Raw genomic sequence first — 18,918 nt, 5'->3', positions numbered from 1 at the left:
AGGCGCCATCAACGGGTGACGTCATCGTTTGCAACTTCCGGTAAAGGCAGGGCTTTTCTGTTAGCGACCAAAAGTTGCGAACTTTATCGTCGATATTCTCTACTAGATCCTTTCAGCAAAAATATGGCAATATTGCAAAATGATCAAGTATGACACATAAAATGGATCTGCTATCGCCGTTTGAATAAGAACATCTCATTTCAGTAGGCCTTTAAAAGATTCGACGCTCTTTCCAAATTTGCACTACGGCGGCCCAATTTCCTACTGTACCTGAACGCAGCACTGCCAATTCCGCCACGTACTCGATGACGCAATGACGTCGCACCGACCGGAAGAGGAACGTTTGCGGTTATCTATGGACGCCTTTCATCGCCTTTTTTTTGTATTTTTTCGTAAACTTCTCGCTCCAGCCGGCCAATAATTCACTTTTACGGTGTATTTTCTTTTCAAAGGGACAACACACGTCACAGTTTGTCGTCATGACAGAGGACCGGCTCCTTTAGGTAGGTTTAAAGAGCAACAATACAACACCATATGTGTACATTGGACGCTAGTAGACATCTTTTAAAACGCTTTTTCTTCATACAACTATAAGATACGCTACGTTGTTATAATGATAACTAGAACTTATAATTGTTATCACTATTAGTACTGTCTATTAGTATATACTGCATTATTATTATTACAGCATTATTACTATACGAGTGTGACTTCCTGTCACGTGACCCTGTTATAAAGACCCATGAGGTCAAAGGTTAAAAAGTTGGATTAATTATTTTTGTAATTTATTTATGTAGAAGAAGTGTTGGATCAAACACAAGCAATACTTAAAAATTTCAACCACAGTGTGCAATTTAGATGTTCTTATTTAAACGTGGATATCAGGTCAATTCTATGTGTCAAACTTGATCATTTTGCGATATTGCCATATTTTTGCTGAAAGGATTTAGTAGAGAACATCCACGATAAAGTTTGCAACTTTTAGTCGCTAATAAAAAAGCCTTGCCTGTACCGGAAGTGGCAGACGATGTGCGCGTGACGTCATGGGTTGTGGAGCTCCTCACATCTGAACATTGTTTACAATCATGGCCACCAGCAGCGAGAGCGATTCGGACCGAGAAAGCGACGATTCCCCCATTAATTTGAGCGAGGATGAAAGATTCGTTGATGAGGAAAGTGAGAGTGAACGACTAGAGGAAAAAAAAAAAACGACACATTTAGACACATTTACTAGGATAATTCTGGAAAATCCCTTATAAACGGGTAGTACTTGTATAGCGCTTCTTCTACCTTCAAGGTACTCAAAGCGCTTTGATACTACTTCCACATTCACCCATTCACACACACATTCACACACTGATGGAGGGAGCTGCCATGCAAGGCGCTAACCAGCACCCATCAGGAGCAAGTGGGAAGCGTCTTGCTCAAGGACACAACGGACGTGACGAGGTTTGTGCTAGGTGGGGATTGAACCAGGGACCCTCGGGTTGCGCACGGCCACTCTCCCAACTGCACCACGCCGTCCCCGTTATCTGCTTATTGTGTTACTAGTGTTTTAGTGAGATTATGTGGTCGTACCTGAAATTCGGAGGGGTGTGGCCACGGGTGTGGTGACCGCCAGTGTCTTCGAGGGAAGCCACGTTTCTCGGCGAGGCAAGGCAGCCGGGCTGAGATTTATTTTTTTTCCCCCTCCTCCACGGTGTAAGCATCCGACGGTCTGGGGCGGCCGGTGGAACGACGCAAGCTCTCCGCTCATGTCTACGGTAAGAGCCGACTTATTACCACCATTTTCTCACCGAAACCTGCCGGCTGACATGTGGTCGTGAACCATGTTCGCTTGACCTATGTATTATAAATAAATGATAAATGAGTTGTACTTGTATAGCGCTTTTCTACCTTCAAGGTACTCAAAGCGCTTTGACACTACTTCCACATTCACCCATTCACACACACATTCACACACTGATGGAGGGAGCTGCCATGCAAGGCGCTAACCAGCACCCATCAGGAGTAAGTGCGAAGCGTCTTGCTCAAGGACACAACGGACGTGACGAGGTTTGTGCTAGCTGGGGATTGAACCAGGGACCCTCGGGTTGCGCACGGCCACTCTCCCAACAGCACCACGCCGTCCCCGTAACTGCTTATTGTGTTACTAGTGTTTTAGTGAGATTATATGGTCGTACCTGAAAGTCGGAGGGGTGTGGCCACGGGTGTGGTGACCGCCAGTGTCTCCAAGGGAAGCCACGTTTCTCGGCGAGGCAAGGCAGCCGGGCTGAGATTTTTTTTTTTCCCCCTCCACGGTGTAAGCATCCAACGGTCTGGGGCGGCCGGTGGAACGACGCAAGCTCTCCGCTCATGTCTACGGTAAGAGCCGACTTATTACCACCATTTTCTCACCGAAACCTGCCGGCTGACATGTGGTCGGGAACCATGTTCGCTTGACCTATGTGTTAGAAATAAATGATAAATGAGTTGTACTTGTATGGCGCTTTTCTACCTTCAAGGTACTCAAAGCGCTTTTTTGACACTACTTCCACATTTACCCATTCACAAACACATTCACACACTGATGGAGGGAGCTGCCATGCAAGGCGCTAACCAGCACCCATCAGGAGCGAGTGCGAAGCGTCTTGCTCAAGGACACAACGGACGTGCCGAGGTTGGTACTAGGTGGGGATTGAACAAGGGACCCTCGGGTTGCGCACGGCCACTCTACCACTACGCCACGCCGTCCCCATGTGTTCCATGGTAAAGCTTCACCGTCAGCTTTCGGGGATGTAAACAAGGAAACACCGGCTGTGGTTGTGTTGCTAAAGGCGGCCGCAATACACCGCTTCCCACCTACAGCTTTCTTCTTTGATGTCTCCATTATTAATTGAACAAATTGCAAAAGATTCAGCAACACAGATGTGCAAAATACTGTGTAATTATGCGACGTGTTCTTCTCATGGTTGGGGACTCAGGTACACGTCTCCAGGTGTGGGCGGGACCTAAGTAAAAGGCGAGCAGCGCCATGAGGTGACAGCGTGTGCTTTGCGCCTCTGTGGACACATGGCAAGGTAACAGCACTCACCCTGGTGTGGTCCAATATGTCGTCTAACGTGTGTCGGCGGTCCAGGATCACTTTGTGGTGTCTGCCGGCGTCCTGGTACTGCAGCGTGGCCCCCAGGCAGAAGCTGCTCCTCATCCTGGCCACGTCTGCCCTGCTGCTCCTGGGGTCCTACCAGAAGCATCTGTGGGGCCTCCAGAGGCCACACGGGGCCCGAGTCAGCAAGTAGGTGGACCGCGTTCCTGTTCTCTTCGATGTGTTGATGTGTGTCTCTGAAGTGTTTCACGAGGCTGCAGATTGCCGAGTTTTGTGTTGTTGTTTTTATTGAGCTTTTTTTTTTTTAGTTCACTTATTTAGTATTTCTTTTCATCACTGTTTTTAAATATTTTTAGATTTTAATTCAATTGATTTTTGAATTTTCTTTTTTATTTGTATCTATTTTAGTTTTAATGTAAATAATTTCAATTTGTTTAATTTTTTTAGTTGTACCTATTTTTATCTTTAAAAAAATGTATTTTAGTTTTTAATTATTGTATTTTAATTAATACATTTAAAAATATTTTCATATTTGTTAAAATTTGAATCTATTTTTTAAATTGTATTTATTTTTTATATTCATTATTTTTTTAATGTAATTCATTTTATTTTATCCTGTGATGAGCTGGCGACTTGTCCAGGGTCTACACCGTCTTCCGCCCGATTGTAGCTGAGATAGGCACCCCAAAAAAGGGAATAAGCGGTAGAAAATGGATGGAAGGATTTTAATTAATTATTTTTTTTAAATTGTCTATATTTTTAAGTTTTTTATATATTTCTCTCATGTAATTACTTTTAAATATTTTATGTTTCAATTTGATCTATTTATTTAATGTATTTGTTTAATTTTGTCATCTAATTAATTTTAATTGTCATTTTTAATTTTTTATATCTATTCAAGTAATTTACTGACATTTTTAACATATTATATTTTAATAAATACATTTTTCAAATTCATATGTATTAATGTTGTAATTGGATATATATATATATATTTTTTATTTTTTATTAATATATTTCTTTCATGTAATTACTTTTAAATATTTTGTGTTTCAAATTGATGTATTTTTTCAATGTATTTGTTTTATTTTGTCTTCTAATTAATTTTAATTGTCATTTTAAATTTTGTTTTCTATTTAAGTAATTTACTTCAATTTTTAACATATTATATTTGAATAAATACATTCTTTTCATTTCATATGTATTCATTTTGTAATGTAATTCATTTTAATACATTTTTTCAATTGCATTTCTTTTTGTATATTTATTATATTTTGATTAATTCATTTTAATTATTTACATTTTTTAATTGTATTTAATTTTTTTATGTAATTTAATTATTTTATATTTTAATTTGAACAATTTGCTTGTTTTATTTTGTCATCAAATACATTTTTTAATTGGATTAATTTAATCTATTTTAGTATTTTATTTTAGTTTTTAATATAAATAATTTTAATACATTTTTATTTTCAAATTTATTTTTCATTTATTTATTTTAGCTTTTGAATGTAGTTAATTTTAATACCTTTCATTTAAATATATATATATATATATTTATTTGTATTTGATATGTTTTTCAATGTAGTTAACTTTAATCAATTTTATTTTTAAATGTGTATTTTTATCAATTTATTTTGAATATATATTCCTCATTGTAGGATAAATAAAGTCGACGCTCATGTTGGTAGATTTGAAGGGTGACTTTTGTGTGTTGGAACGATTGCTCCCAGGCAGGGGGCGGGGCTTAACACGTGTCAGTGATTGGTTATCAAGCAGCTGCTGTTTCTCCCACCGTGCTGCCTTCAGGTACCTGTCCAGCGTGGAGTCCATGGAGGCCACGGACGTCCTGGACTCCGCCCTCAACTACGGCGTGGTGGTGGACTGCGGCAGCAGCGGCTCCCGCGTCTTCGTCTACTATTGGCCGCCGCACAACGGCAACGCCCACACGCTGCTGGACATCCGCCAGATGAGGGACCTCGACCGAAAACCCGTCGTCAAGAAGATCAAACCAGGCGAGTGCATCACCATGGCAACCGACTACAACACCGTGCAACACGTTTATGTCGACAACACAACACGGTCCACCGTGTTTTTTCCCCCCCCGTCTTCGTCGACATAAACTTTGAGAATAAAAAGGGCTCCTTTTTTCCCTGACATGTTTTAGTATTGGCCCTGCGATGAGGTGGCGACTTGTCAAGGGTGTACCCCGCCTTCCGCCCGATTGTAGCTGAGATAGGCCCCAGCGCCCCCCGCGACCCCGAAAGGGAATAAGCGGTAGAAAATGGATGGATGGATGTTTTAGTATTGTACAAATGATTGATCATAGTATGTTCATGCCGACAACCGCTTATGTCGACGTGTTGTAGTGTTTTGAAAATAATTGATCCTATATTCTTGTGTACCTGTAGTTTTCATTATGTCCACAACAGCTTATGTCGACATGTTTTAGTATCGTACAAATGATTGATCATAATACATTTATGCCAACAACCGATTATGTCGACATTGTGTAGTATTTTAAAAATAATTGTTCCTATATTCTCGTGTACCTGTAGTTTTCATTTTGTCCACAACAGCTTATGTCGACATGTGTGAGTATTTTCTAGAAAAATAATCATATATTCTTTTGCACTGATAGTTTGTTGACAACCGCTTATGTCGACATGTGTTAGTATTTTAGAAGATATATATATATATATATTTTTTTTTTTGGGGGGGGGAATACTAACACATGTCGACATAAGTGGTTGTCAACAAACTGTCAGTGCAAAAGAATATATATATATATATATATATATAATATATATATATATATAAGAATATATATATATATATATATATATAATATATATATATATATATAAATATATATATTCTTTTGCACTGACAGTTTGTTGACAACCACTTATGTCGACATGTGTTAGTGTTTTCTAAAGAATCAATCATATCTTCTTTAGTACTGATAGTTTGTTGACAACCACTTATGTCGACATGTGTTAGTGTTTTCTAAAAAATCATTCATATCTTTTGTACTGATAGTTTGTTGACAACCACTTATGTTGACATGTGTTAGTATTTTATAAGAAAAAAAAGATATATTCTTTTGCACTGACAGATTGCTGACAACCGCTTACGTCGACATGTGTTAGTATTTTACAAGAAAAAAAAAAAATATTTTTTTGCCCTGATACTTTGTTGACTGCCGCTTATGTCGACATGTGTTAGTATTTTTCTAAAAAATCAATCATATCTTCTTTTGCACCGATAGTTTGTTGACAACCACTTATGTCGACATGTGTTAGTGTTTTCTAAACAATCAATCATATCTTCTTTTGTACTGATAGTTTGTAGACAACCGCTTATGTCAACATGTGTTAGTATTTTTCTAAAAAAATCAATCATATCTTCTTTTGCATTCATAGTTTGCTGAAAACCGCTTATGTCGACATGTGTTAGTATTTTCACAAAAAAAAATCAATCATATCTATTTTTGCACTAATAGTTTGTTGACAACCACTTATGTCGACATGTGTTAGTATTTTCTAAAAAAATCAATCATATCTTCTTTTGCACTGATAGTTTGTTGATAACCACTTATGTCGACGTGTGTGAGTATTTTCACCCAAAAAATCAACTATATCTTCTTTTGCACTAATAGTTTGTTGACAACCGCTTATGCCGACATGTGTTAGTATTTTCAAAAAATATCAATCATATCTTCTTTTGCACCGATTGTTTGTTGACAACCGCTTATGTCGACATGTGTTAGTATTTTCTAAAAATATCAATCATATCTTCTTTTGCACCGATTGTTTGTTGACAACCGCTTATGCCGACATGTGTTAGTATAAAAAAAAAAAATCAATCCTATCTTCTTTTGCACTGATAGTTTGTTGACAACCGCTTATGTTGACATGTGTTAGTATTAGATTAAAAAATCCCTCCTATCTCCTCTTGGCCCGCAGGAATCTCCACGCTGGCGCCGGCGCCCACGCAGGCCAGCGACTATCTGCATCCTCTGCTGAGCTTCGCCGCCGCCCACGTGCCACGGAGCAAGCACAAGGAGACGCCGCTCTACATCCTGTGCACGGCGGGCATGAGGCTGCTCCCCGACAGGTGAGTGGCGGCCATCTTTCTTGGCGTGGGACGTCGCCCACCTGGAATCTGCTTCCCCCGCAGCCGGCAGGCGGCCATCTTGGAGGACCTGGTCACCGACGTGCCGCTGGACTTTGACTTCCTGTTCTCCCGCTCGCACGCCGAGGTCATCTCGGGGAAGCAGGAAGGTGAGGGAAGGCAGTTTGTGTGTTTGTGCCGCCGCCGCCGCAGTGCCGCCTAACGTGGGTGTGTCTCAGGCGTCTACGCTTGGATCGGCATCAACTTCGTGCTGGGACGCTTTGACCACGCCGAGGAGGGCGAGGACGCCACGGTGGAGGTGACCACCGGCTCGCAGCACCAGCGGCCAATCAGCCGGCGCCGCACGGTGGGCATCATGGACATGGGCGGGGCCTCGTTACAGATCGCCTACGAGGTGCCCAGCGCCCTCAGCTTCAACTCCCCGCAGGAGGTCAGACTGACAGCAGCACACCTACACAACCATAACTAGCTGACACACTACTAACTACTTATGTAACTAGTTCGTCTCTTTAATAACTAGCTGACACACTACTAACTACTTATGTAACTAGTTAGTCTCTTTAATAACTAGCTGACACACTACTAACTACTTATGTAACTAGTTAGTCTCTTTAATAACTAGCTGACACACTACTAACTACTTATGTAACTAGTTAGTCTCTTTAATAACTAGCTGACACACTACTAACTACTTATGTAACTAGTTAGTCTCTTTAATAACTAGCTGACACACTACTAACTACTTATTTAACTAGTTAGTCTCTTTAATAACTAGCTGACACACTACTAACTACTTATTTAACTAGTTAGTCTCTTTAATAACTAGCTGACACACTACTAACTACTTGTGTAACTACTTAACCTACTTCTGTCTCTTTGATAACTATCTGACACACTACTAACTACTTATGTAACTAGTTAGTCTCTTTAATAACTAGCTGACACACTACTAACTACTTATGTAACTAGTTAGTCTTTTTAATAACTAGCTGACACACTACTAACTACTTATTTAACTAGTTAGTCTCTTTAATAACTAGCTGACACACTACTAACTACTTGTGTAACTACTTAACCTACTTCTGTCTCTTTGATAACTATCTGACACACTACTAACTACTTATGTAACTAGTTAGTCTCTTTAATAACTAGCGGACACACTACTAACTACTTACGTAACTAGTTAACCTACTTATGTCTCTTTAATAACTAGCTGACACACTACTAACTACTTACGTAACTAGTTAACCTACTTATGTCTCTTTAATAACTAGCTGACACACTACTAACTACTTAAGTAACTAGTTAACCTGCTTCTGTCTCTTTAATAACTAGCTGACACACAACTAACTACTTACGCAACTAGTTAACCTACTTCTGTCTCTTTAATAACTAGCTGACACACTACTAACTACTTAAGTAACTAGTTAACCTGCTTCTGTCTCTTTAATAACTAGCTGACACACTACTAACTACTTATGTAACTAGTTAGTCTCTTTAATAACTAGCTGACACACTACTAACCACTTATGTAACTAGTTAGTCTCTTTAATAACTAGCTGACACACTACTAACTACTTATGTAACTAGTTAGTCTCTTTAATAACTAGCTGACACACTACTAACTACTTATGTAACTAGTTAGTCTCTTTAATAACTAGCTGACACACTACTAACTACTTATGTAACTAGTTAGTCTCTTTAATAACTAGCTGACACACTACTAACTACTTATGTAACTAGTTAGTCTCTTTAATAACTAGCTGACACACTACTAACTACTTATTTAACTAGTTAGTCTCTTTAATAACTAGCTGACACACTACTAACTACTTATTTAACTAGTTAGTCTATTTAATAACTAGCTGACACACTACTAACTACTTGTGTAACTACTTAACCTACTTCTGTCTCTTTGATAACTATCTGACACACTACTAACTACTTATGTAACTAGTTAGTCTCTTTAATAACTAGTTGACACACTACTAACTACTTATGTAACTAGTTAGTCTTTTTAATAACTAGCTGACACACTACTAACTACTTATTTAACTAGTTAGTCTCTTTAATAACTAGCTGACACACTACTAACTACTTGTGTAACTACTTAACCTACTTCTGTCTCTTTGATAACTATCTGACACACTACTAACTACTTATGTAACTAGTTAGTCTCTTTAATAACTAGCGGACACACTACTAACTACTTACGTAACTAGTTAACCTACTTATGTCTCTTTAATAACTAGCTGACACACTACTAACTACTTACGTAACTAGTTAACCTACTTATGTCTCTTTAATAACTAGCTGACACACTACTAACTACTTAAGTAACTAGTTAACCTGCTTCTGTCTCTTTAATAACTAGCTGACACACAACTAACTACTTACGCAACTAGTTAACCTACTTCTGTCTCTTTAATAACTAGCTGACACACTACTAACTACTTAAGTAACTAGTTAACCTGCTTCTGTCTCTTTAATAACTAGCTGACACACTACTAACTACTTATGTAACTAGTTAGTCTCTTTAATAACTAGCTGACACACTACTAACCACTTATGTAACTAGTTAGTCTCTTTAATAACTAGCTGACACACTACTAACTACTTATTTAACTAGTTAGTCTCTTTAATAACTAGCTGACACACTACTAACTACTTATTTAACTAGTTAGTCTCTTTAATAACTAGCTGACACACTACTAACTACTTGTGTAACTACTTAACCTACTTCTGTCTCTTTGATAACTATCTGACACACTACTAACTACTTATGTAACTAGTTAGTCTCTTTAATAACTAGCTGACACACTACTAACTACTTATTTAACTAGTTAGTCTCTTTAATAACTAGCTGACACACTACTAACTACTTGTGTAACTACTTAACCTACTTCTGTCTCTTTGATAACTATCTGACACACTACTAACTACTTATGTAACTAGTTAGTCTCTTTAATAACTAGCGGACACACTACTATCTACTTACGTAACTAGTTAACCTACTTATGTCTCTTTAATAACTAGCTGACACACTACTAACTACTTACGTAACTAGTTAACCTACTTATGTCTCTTTAATAACTAGCTGACACACTACTAACTACTTAAGTAACTAGTTAACCTGCTTCTGTCTCTTTAATAACTAGCTGACACACATCTAACTACTTACGCAACTAGTTAACCTACTTCTGTCTCTTTAATAACTAGCTGACACACTACTAACTACTTAAGTAACTAGTTAACCTGCTTCTGTCTCTTTAATAACTAGCTGACACACTACTAACTACTTATGTAACTAGTTAGTCTCTTTAATAACTAGCTGACACACTACTAACCACTTATGTAACTAGTTAGTCTCTTTAATAACTAGCTGACACACTACTAACTACTTATTTAACTAGTTAGTCTCTTTAATAACTAGCTGACACACTGCTAACTACTTATTTAACTAGTTAGTCTCTTTAATGACTAGCTGACACACTACTAACTACTTGTGTAACTACTTAACCTACTTCTGTCCCTTTGATAACTATCTGACACACTACTAATTACTTATGTAACTAGTTAGTCTCTTTAATAACTAGCGGACACACTACTAACTACTTACGTAACTAGTTAACCTAATTATGTCTCTTTAATAACTAGCTGACACACTACTAACTACTTACGCAACTAGTTAACCTACTTATGTCTCTTTAATAACTAGCTGACACACTACTAACTACTTAAGTAACTAGTTAACCTGCTTCTGTCTCTTTAATAACTAGCTGACAAACTACTAACTACTTATGTAACTAGTTAACCTACTTCTGTCTCTTTAATAACTAGCTGACACACCACTAACTACTTAAGTAACTAGTTAACCTGCTTCTGTCTCTTTAATAACTAGCTGACACACTACTAACTACTTATGTAACTAGTTAGTCTCTTTAATAACTAGCTGACACACTACTAACTACTTATGTAACTAGTTAACCTACTTCTGTCTCTTTAATAACTAGCTGACACACAACTAACTACTTACGTAACTAGTTAACCTACTTCTGTCTCTTTAATAACTAGCTGACACACTACTAACTACTTATGTAACTAGTTTGTCTCTTTAATAACTAGCTGACACACTACTAACAACTTATGTAACTAGTTAGTTTCTTTAATAACTAGCTGACACACTACTAACTACTTATGTAACTAGTTAGTTCATTTAATAACTAGCTGACACACTACTAACTACTTATGTAACTAGTTAGTCTCTTTAATAACCAGCTGAGACACTACTAACTACTTATGTAACTAGTTAGTCTCTTTAATAACTAGCTGACACACTACTAACTACTTATGTAAGTAGTTAGTCTCTTTAATAACTAGCTGACACACTACTAACTACTTATGTAACTAGTTAGTCTCTTTAATAACTAGCTGACACACTATTAACTACTTATGTAACTAGTTAACCTACTTCTGTCTCTTTAATAACTAGCTGACACACTACTAACTACTTACATAACTAGTTAACCTACTTCTGTCTCTTTAATAACTAGCTGACACACAACTAACTACTTATGTAACTAGTTAACCTACCTCTGTCTCTTTAATAACTAGCTGACACACTACTAACTACTTATGTAACTAGTTAGCCTACTTCTGTCTCTTTAATAACTAGCTGACACACTACTAACTACTTATGTAACTAGTTAGTCTCTTTAATAACTAGCTGACACACTATTAACTACTTATGTAACTAGTTAACCACTTCTGTCTCTTTAATAACTAGCTGACACACTACTAACTACTTACATAACTAGTTAACTTACTTCTGTCTCTTTAATAACTAGCTGACACACAACTAACTACTTACGTAACTAGTTAACCTACCTCTGTCTCTTTAATAACTAGCTGACACACTACTAACTACTTATGTAACTAGTTAGCCTACTTCTGTCTCTTTAATAACTAGCTGACACACTACTAACTACTTATGTAACTAGTTAGTTTCTTTAATAACTAGCTGACACACTACTAACTACTTATGTAACTAGTTAGTCTCTTTAATAACTAGCTGACACACTATTAACTACTTATGTAACTAGTTAACCACGTCTGTCTCTTTAATAACTAGCTGACACACTACTAACTACTTATGTAACTAGTTAACCTGCTTCTGTCTCTTTAATAACTAGCTGACACACTACTAACTACTCATATAACTAGTTCACCCACTTCTGTCTATCCATTAATAACTAGCTGACACATTACAAACTACTTATACAACTATTTAACTTACTTCTGTCTCTTTAATAACTAGCTGAAACACTACTAACTACTTATATAACTAGTTAACCTACTTCTTTTCCTCCATTAATAACTAACTAACTAGGTTAATTACTCACTATTTAACTAGCAAACAAATGAAATGGGATGCATGACTTCACCAATCCTCTTGTAACTACTTGTATAACTAGTTCACTTACTTCTGTCTCTTCATTAATAACTAGTTAACACACTCACAACTACTTATATAACTAGTTAACCTACTTCTTTCTCTCCATTAATAACTACCTGACACATTACAAACTACTGATATAACTATTTAACCTACTTCTGTCTCTTTAATAACTAGCTGACACATTACAAACTACTTATGTAACTAGTTCGCCTACTTCTGTCTCTCCATTAATAACTAACTAACTAGGTTAATTACTCACTATTTAACTATCAAACAAATGGAATGGGATGCATGACTTCAGGCACACAACAAGCTTGTTTAGTGAGCCGGCTAACCAGGAGTCTAGAGGACTATCTCCCGGGTGTGGTCACTAGTATAGCCGGCTAGTTGCTAGTTAGCCACTAACCGACCCGTGCTGCTGTGTTGGAAGGAGGAGGCGGGTAAGAGCGTGCTGGCGGAGTTCAACCTGGGCTGCGACGTGGAGCACACCCAGCACGTGTACCGGGTCTACGTCACCACCTTCCTGGGCTTCGGAGGCAACATGGCCCGCCAGCGCTACGAGGACCACCTGATCAACACCAGGTGCGCTAACTTACCTGAGGAAAGGGGGCGTGTCCTAATAACGGCGCCCTCCCTCTTAGGTTTCTAAGCACTCAGACGGGCGCGACGGAGGACGCCCCCTACCTGGACCCCTGCCTGCCCTCGGCCTTGTCGGAGCGGGTGGTCCGGGACAACCGCACGCTGCACCTGCGGGGTCAGGGCGACTGGGCCCGCTGTCTGGGCGCCGTCAGACCCTTCCTGGGCCTACACAACGCCACCATGTCGGCGGCGGGGGGCGTGTACCAGGTAGGTGTCCCGCCCGGGAAAGGGGAGGCGACATCAGCGCGGTGACATCACTTCCTGTCGGCAGGCGCCCATCAACTTCAGCAACAGCGAGTTCTACGGCTTCTCCGAGTTCTATTACTGCATGGAGGACGTGCTGCGCATGGGCGGACATTACGACAGCGCCAGATACTCCCGCGCCGCCACCGTAACGCCACGCACGCCCGAGCCACGCCCCCTTTTTTTTTTTTTTGACGTCCGTTTGTGCCGGCAGGACTTCTGCGCCACCAAGTGGTCGACGCTGAAACGACGTCTGGACGACAAGCTCTTCTCCCAGCAGGCGGACATCAACAGACTCAAGTAGGACCCCCGCTCCTCCTCCTGTGGGCGTGGCCAACCGGGTGTTGTTGTCAAACCGGGTGTTGTTGTCACGCAGGTCTCAGTGCTTCAAGTCGGCCTGGATGTACCAGGTGCTGCACGCCGGATTCCGCTTCCCCGCCGACTACCGCAGTCTGAGGACTGCCCAGCTGGTCTACGACAAGGAGGTGCAGTGGACTCTGGGCGCCATCTTGTTCAAGACCCGCTTCCTGCCTCTCAGGTACCGCACTGCGTCCTGGAACGCCCCCAAAAGTCCTCCAACACACACATGATTAGTGTTCACCACTACTGCTCACTCAGCAGGAATACTGCTGATAAGTGCGTACTTACACTTAGTCTTCAGAGTATATAAGTGTGTAATTACACTTGGTCTAGAGAGTATATAAGTGTGTACTTACACTTGGTCTTCAGAATATATAAGTGTGTACTTACACTTGGTCTTCAGAATATTTAAGTGCGTACTTACACTTAGTTTTCAGAATATTTAAGTGTGTACTCACACTTGGTATTCAGAGTATATAAGTGTGTACTTACACTTGGTCTTCAGAATATATAGGTGTGTACTTACACTTGGTCTTCAGAATATTTAAGTGCATACTTACACTTAGTCTTCAGAATATTTAAGTGTGTACTCACACTTGGTATTCAGAGTATATAAGTGTGTACTTACACTTGGTATTCCGAGTATATAAGTGTGTACTTACACTTGGTCTTCAGAATATTTAAGTGTGTACTTACACTTAGTCATCAGAGTTTATAAGTGTGTACTTACACTTAGTCTTCGGAATATTTAAGTGTGTACTTACACTTAGTCTTCAGAGTATGTCAGTGTGGACTTAGTCTTCAGACAATATAAGTGTGTACTTACACTTAGTCTTCAGACAATATAAGTGTGTACTTACACTTAGTCTTCAGAGTTTATAAGTATGTACTTACACTTAGTCTTCAGAGTTTGTACTTACACTTAGTCTTCAGACAATATAAGTGTGTACTTACACTTAGTCTTCAGAGTTTATAAGTATGTACTTACACTTAGTCTTCAGAATATTTAAGTGTGTACTTACACTTAGTCTTTAGAGTATGTCAGTGTGTACTTAGTCTTCAGAGAAATAAGTGTGTACTTAGTCTTTAGAGTATATAAGTGTGTACTTACACTTATTCTTCAGAGTATATAAGTGTGTACTTACAGTCTTCAGAGTATATACGTGTGTACTTACACTTAGTCTTTAGAGTATGTCAGTGTGTACTTAGTCTTCAGAGAAATAAGTGTGTACTTAGTCTTTAGAGTATATAAGTGTGTACTTACACTTATTCTTCAGAATATATAAGTGTGTATTTACAGTCTTCAGGGTATTTAATTGTTTACTTACACTTAGTCTTCAGAGTATATCAGTGTACACTTACAGTCTTCAGACTATATAAGTGTGTGCTTACAATTGGTCTTTGGAATAAAAAATGCTTGTGGAAGCGGACTTATTGAGTAAACCCACAAGCATGAGGAGGTTGCCTACAGCCACATGTTGATGTTGACAAATAAAGATGTCAGAATGTTTGGTCCTTCCAGAGATCTCCAGCAGGAGGCGCTGCGCCAGAACCATCCCAGCTGGCTGCGCTCCTCCTTCCTGTACAACCACCACCTCTTGTCCCTCTGCATCCTGGTGGTGCTGCTCGCCATCCTGCTCTACATCCTGCGCCTGCGACGCATACACCAGCGTGAGCAGCGGCAGATCGACGCCCTCGACCTCCTCTGGGCCGAGGAGGGCGAGACGCTCCTGCCTTGAGGACGCCAACGCAAGGACTTTGACGACACCGATTGTGACGTCATCTACTAGTGATGGTGACACTGATGACGTCATCTACTAGTGATGGTGACACTGATGACGTCATCTACTAGTGATGGTGACACTGATGACGTCATCTACTAGTGATGGTGACACTGATGACGTCATCTACTAGTGATGGTGACACTGATGACGTCATCTACTAGTGATGGTGACACTGATGACGTCATCTATTAGTGACGGTGACACTGATGACGTCATCTAATAGTGACGGTGACACTGATGACATCATCTATTAGTGACGGTGACACTGATGACATCTATTAGTGATGGTGACACTGATGACGTCATCTATTAGTGACGGTGACACTGATGATGTCATCTATTAGTGACGGTGACACTGATGACATCATCTACTAGTGACGGTGACACTGATGACATCATCTACTAGTGACGGTGACACTGATGACGTCATCTAATAGTGATGGTGACACTGATGACGTCATCTAATAGTGACGGTGACACTGATGACATCATCTACTAGTGATGGTGACACTGATGACATCTATTAGTGACGGTGACACTCATGACATCATCTAATAGGAATGGTGACACCGATGACATCATCTACTAGTGATGGTGACACTGATGACGTCATCTACTAGTGATGGTGACACTGATGACGTCATCTACTAGTGATGGTGACACTGATGACGTCATCTACTAGTGATGGTGACACTGATGACGTCATCTACTAGTGATGGTGACACTGATGACGTCATCTACTAGTGATGGTGACACTGATGACGTCATCTACTAGTGATGGTGACACTGATGACGTCATCTATTAGTGACGGTGACACTGATGACGTCATCTAATAGTGACGGTGACACTGATGACATCATCTATTAGTGACGGTGACACTGATGACATCTATTAGTGATGGTGACACTGATGACGTCATCTATTAGTGACGGTGACACTGATGATGTCATCTATTAGTGACGGTGACACTGATGACATCATCTACTAGTGACGGTGACACTGATGACATCATCTACTAGTGACGGTGACACTGATGACGTCATCTAATAGTGACGGTGACACTGATGACATCATCTACTAGTGATGGTGACACTGATGACATCTATTAGTGACGGTGACACTCATGACATCATCTAATAGGAATGGTGACACCGATGACATCATCTACTAGTGATGGTGACACAGATGACATCTAATAGTGACAGTGACACCGATGACGTCATCTACTAGTGATGGTGACACTGATGACATCTATTAGTGACGGTGACACTCATGACATCATCTAATAGGAATGGTGACACCGATGACATCATCCACTAGTGATGGTGACACAGATGACATCTAATAGTGACAGTGACACCGATGACGTCATCTACTAGTGATGGTGACACAGATGACGTCATCTACTAGTGATGGTGGCACCGATGGCATCTAATAGTGACGGTGACACCGATGACGTCATCTACTACTGATGGTGACACTGATGACGTAATCTATTAGTGATGGTGACACTGATGACATCATCTATTAGTGACGGTGACACTGATGACACCATCTAATAGTGATGGTGACACTGATGACGTAATCTATTAGTGATGGTGACAACGATGACGTCATCTACTAGTGATGGTGACACAGATGACGTCATCTACTAGTGATGGTGGCACCGATGACGTCATCTACTAGTGATGGTGGCACTGATGACGTCATTCACTAGTGATGGTGACACAGATGACGTCATCGGTTTCACCATCACCAGTGGATGACGTCATCGACTAGTGACGGTAACACCGATGACCTCATCGACCAGTGATGGTGACACCGATGACGTCATCTACAAGTGAAGGTGACACCGATGACATCATCTACTAGTGATGGTGACAACGATGACGTCATCTACTAGTGATGGTGACACAGATGACGTCATCTACAAGTGAAGGTGGCACCGATGACGTCATCTACTAGTGATGGTGACACCGATGACGTCATCTACTAGTGATGGTGACACTGATTACATCATCTGTTAGTGATGATGGCATCATGTGCTAGTGACCTGATCTGCTTGTGACAGTGACCTCATCTGCTAGTGATGATGACCTCATCATCATCCTGCTAGTGATGGTGACCTCATCTGCAAGTGACGATTACATCATCTGCTAGTGACAACATCATGACCTAATCTGCTAGTGTCAGTGACCTCAATTGCTAGGGATGATGACCTCATCTGCTAGTGATGATGACATCATCTGCGAGTGACGGTGACCTCATCTGCTAGTGATGATGATATCATCCTGTTAGTGATATTGACATCATCCTGCTAGTGATGATGACATCATCTGCTAGTTATGATGACATCATCTGCGAGTGACTGTGACCTCATCTGCTAGTGATGATGATATCATCCTGTTAGTGATATTGACATCATCCTGCTAGTGAGGACATCATCTGCTAGTGGCGATGACCTCATCTGCTAATGACGGTGACCTCATCTGCTAGTGCTGATGACATCATCTGATTGTGACATCATCTGCTAGTGATGATGACATCATCCTGCTGCCGTACTTGAATGACCAAACTCAACATTTGTGTTCACTACTGAAGTAAAAAAAACAAAAAAAAAAACGCTCCAAAGACATTCAGTGGACAACTTTGAATACTGTGAAGTCCAGCAGGACACCCAAGATGGCGGCAACTGGTCTGGCCCCGCCTCCTCCCCGTCAGTCAAGTAGACTTCCTCACCAAACTTTCCGCTGTCGTAAAGGGGACCAAAATCTCGCATCGGGACCACTTTTTAGCGAACCGAACACTGCATAAAGGGGCGGAGCTAGCCACCGTGCGGTGTGTGTGTCGATTGGTGGACAGAACGATCACTTCCTGTCATAACAGTTTCTTTCCTGCCGTCCTTTGATGTGAGCAAAGTGCAATACAGATTTCACAATAAAAGTTGTTTCTTACGAGCCCCTTTTAGGATTTGTTGTTTCAGAACTGCTGCAAAGTCAGAGGTGGAAGCTTCAGTCAACTTTTGCATTTGAATTTAGGGACATTTGATGTTTTTTTGGCTGTTCTTTTTACAAAAACAAACGGGAGAGAAGCCTCAAATATTATTTTCTTAGGAAAAACAGGTATATTATTTTAATTTGCCACTTCCTGGTGGCCATCATGACATGTAATGGTGCTTCTTTGCAGCAAGATTGTTTTATAAACATTTCCA

General features: G+C 40.1%; 1 protein-coding gene across 1 annotated transcript; it reads left to right on the top strand.

Moving 5' to 3' along the window:
* The first annotated feature begins 303 nt into the window (after positions 1–303).
* Positions 304–18,664, top strand: LOC133561534 (ectonucleoside triphosphate diphosphohydrolase 7-like). Its single transcript, XM_061914876.1, has 13 exons — positions 304–503; positions 2,964–3,059; positions 3,119–3,274; positions 4,895–5,100; positions 7,054–7,204; positions 7,268–7,371; positions 7,441–7,652; positions 13,111–13,262; positions 13,322–13,526; positions 13,591–13,710; positions 13,777–13,862; positions 13,939–14,100; positions 15,445–18,664. The coding sequence occupies exons 2-13, from the start codon at positions 3,052–3,054 to the stop codon at positions 15,659–15,661; spliced, it is 1,779 nt and encodes a 592-aa protein (XP_061770860.1). The 5' UTR covers positions 304–503; positions 2,964–3,051; the 3' UTR covers positions 15,662–18,664.
* The last annotated feature ends 254 nt before the right edge of the window (positions 18,665–18,918 follow it).

Source organism: Nerophis ophidion, linkage group LG01, assembly GCF_033978795.1.
Source record: "Nerophis ophidion isolate RoL-2023_Sa linkage group LG01, RoL_Noph_v1.0, whole genome shotgun sequence".
In the NCBI taxonomy this organism is placed as follows: Eukaryota; Metazoa; Chordata; class Actinopteri; order Syngnathiformes; family Syngnathidae; genus Nerophis; species Nerophis ophidion.
The sequence above is the reverse complement of the archived record's forward strand: the minus strand, read 5'-3'. Positions and strand labels throughout refer to the sequence as shown.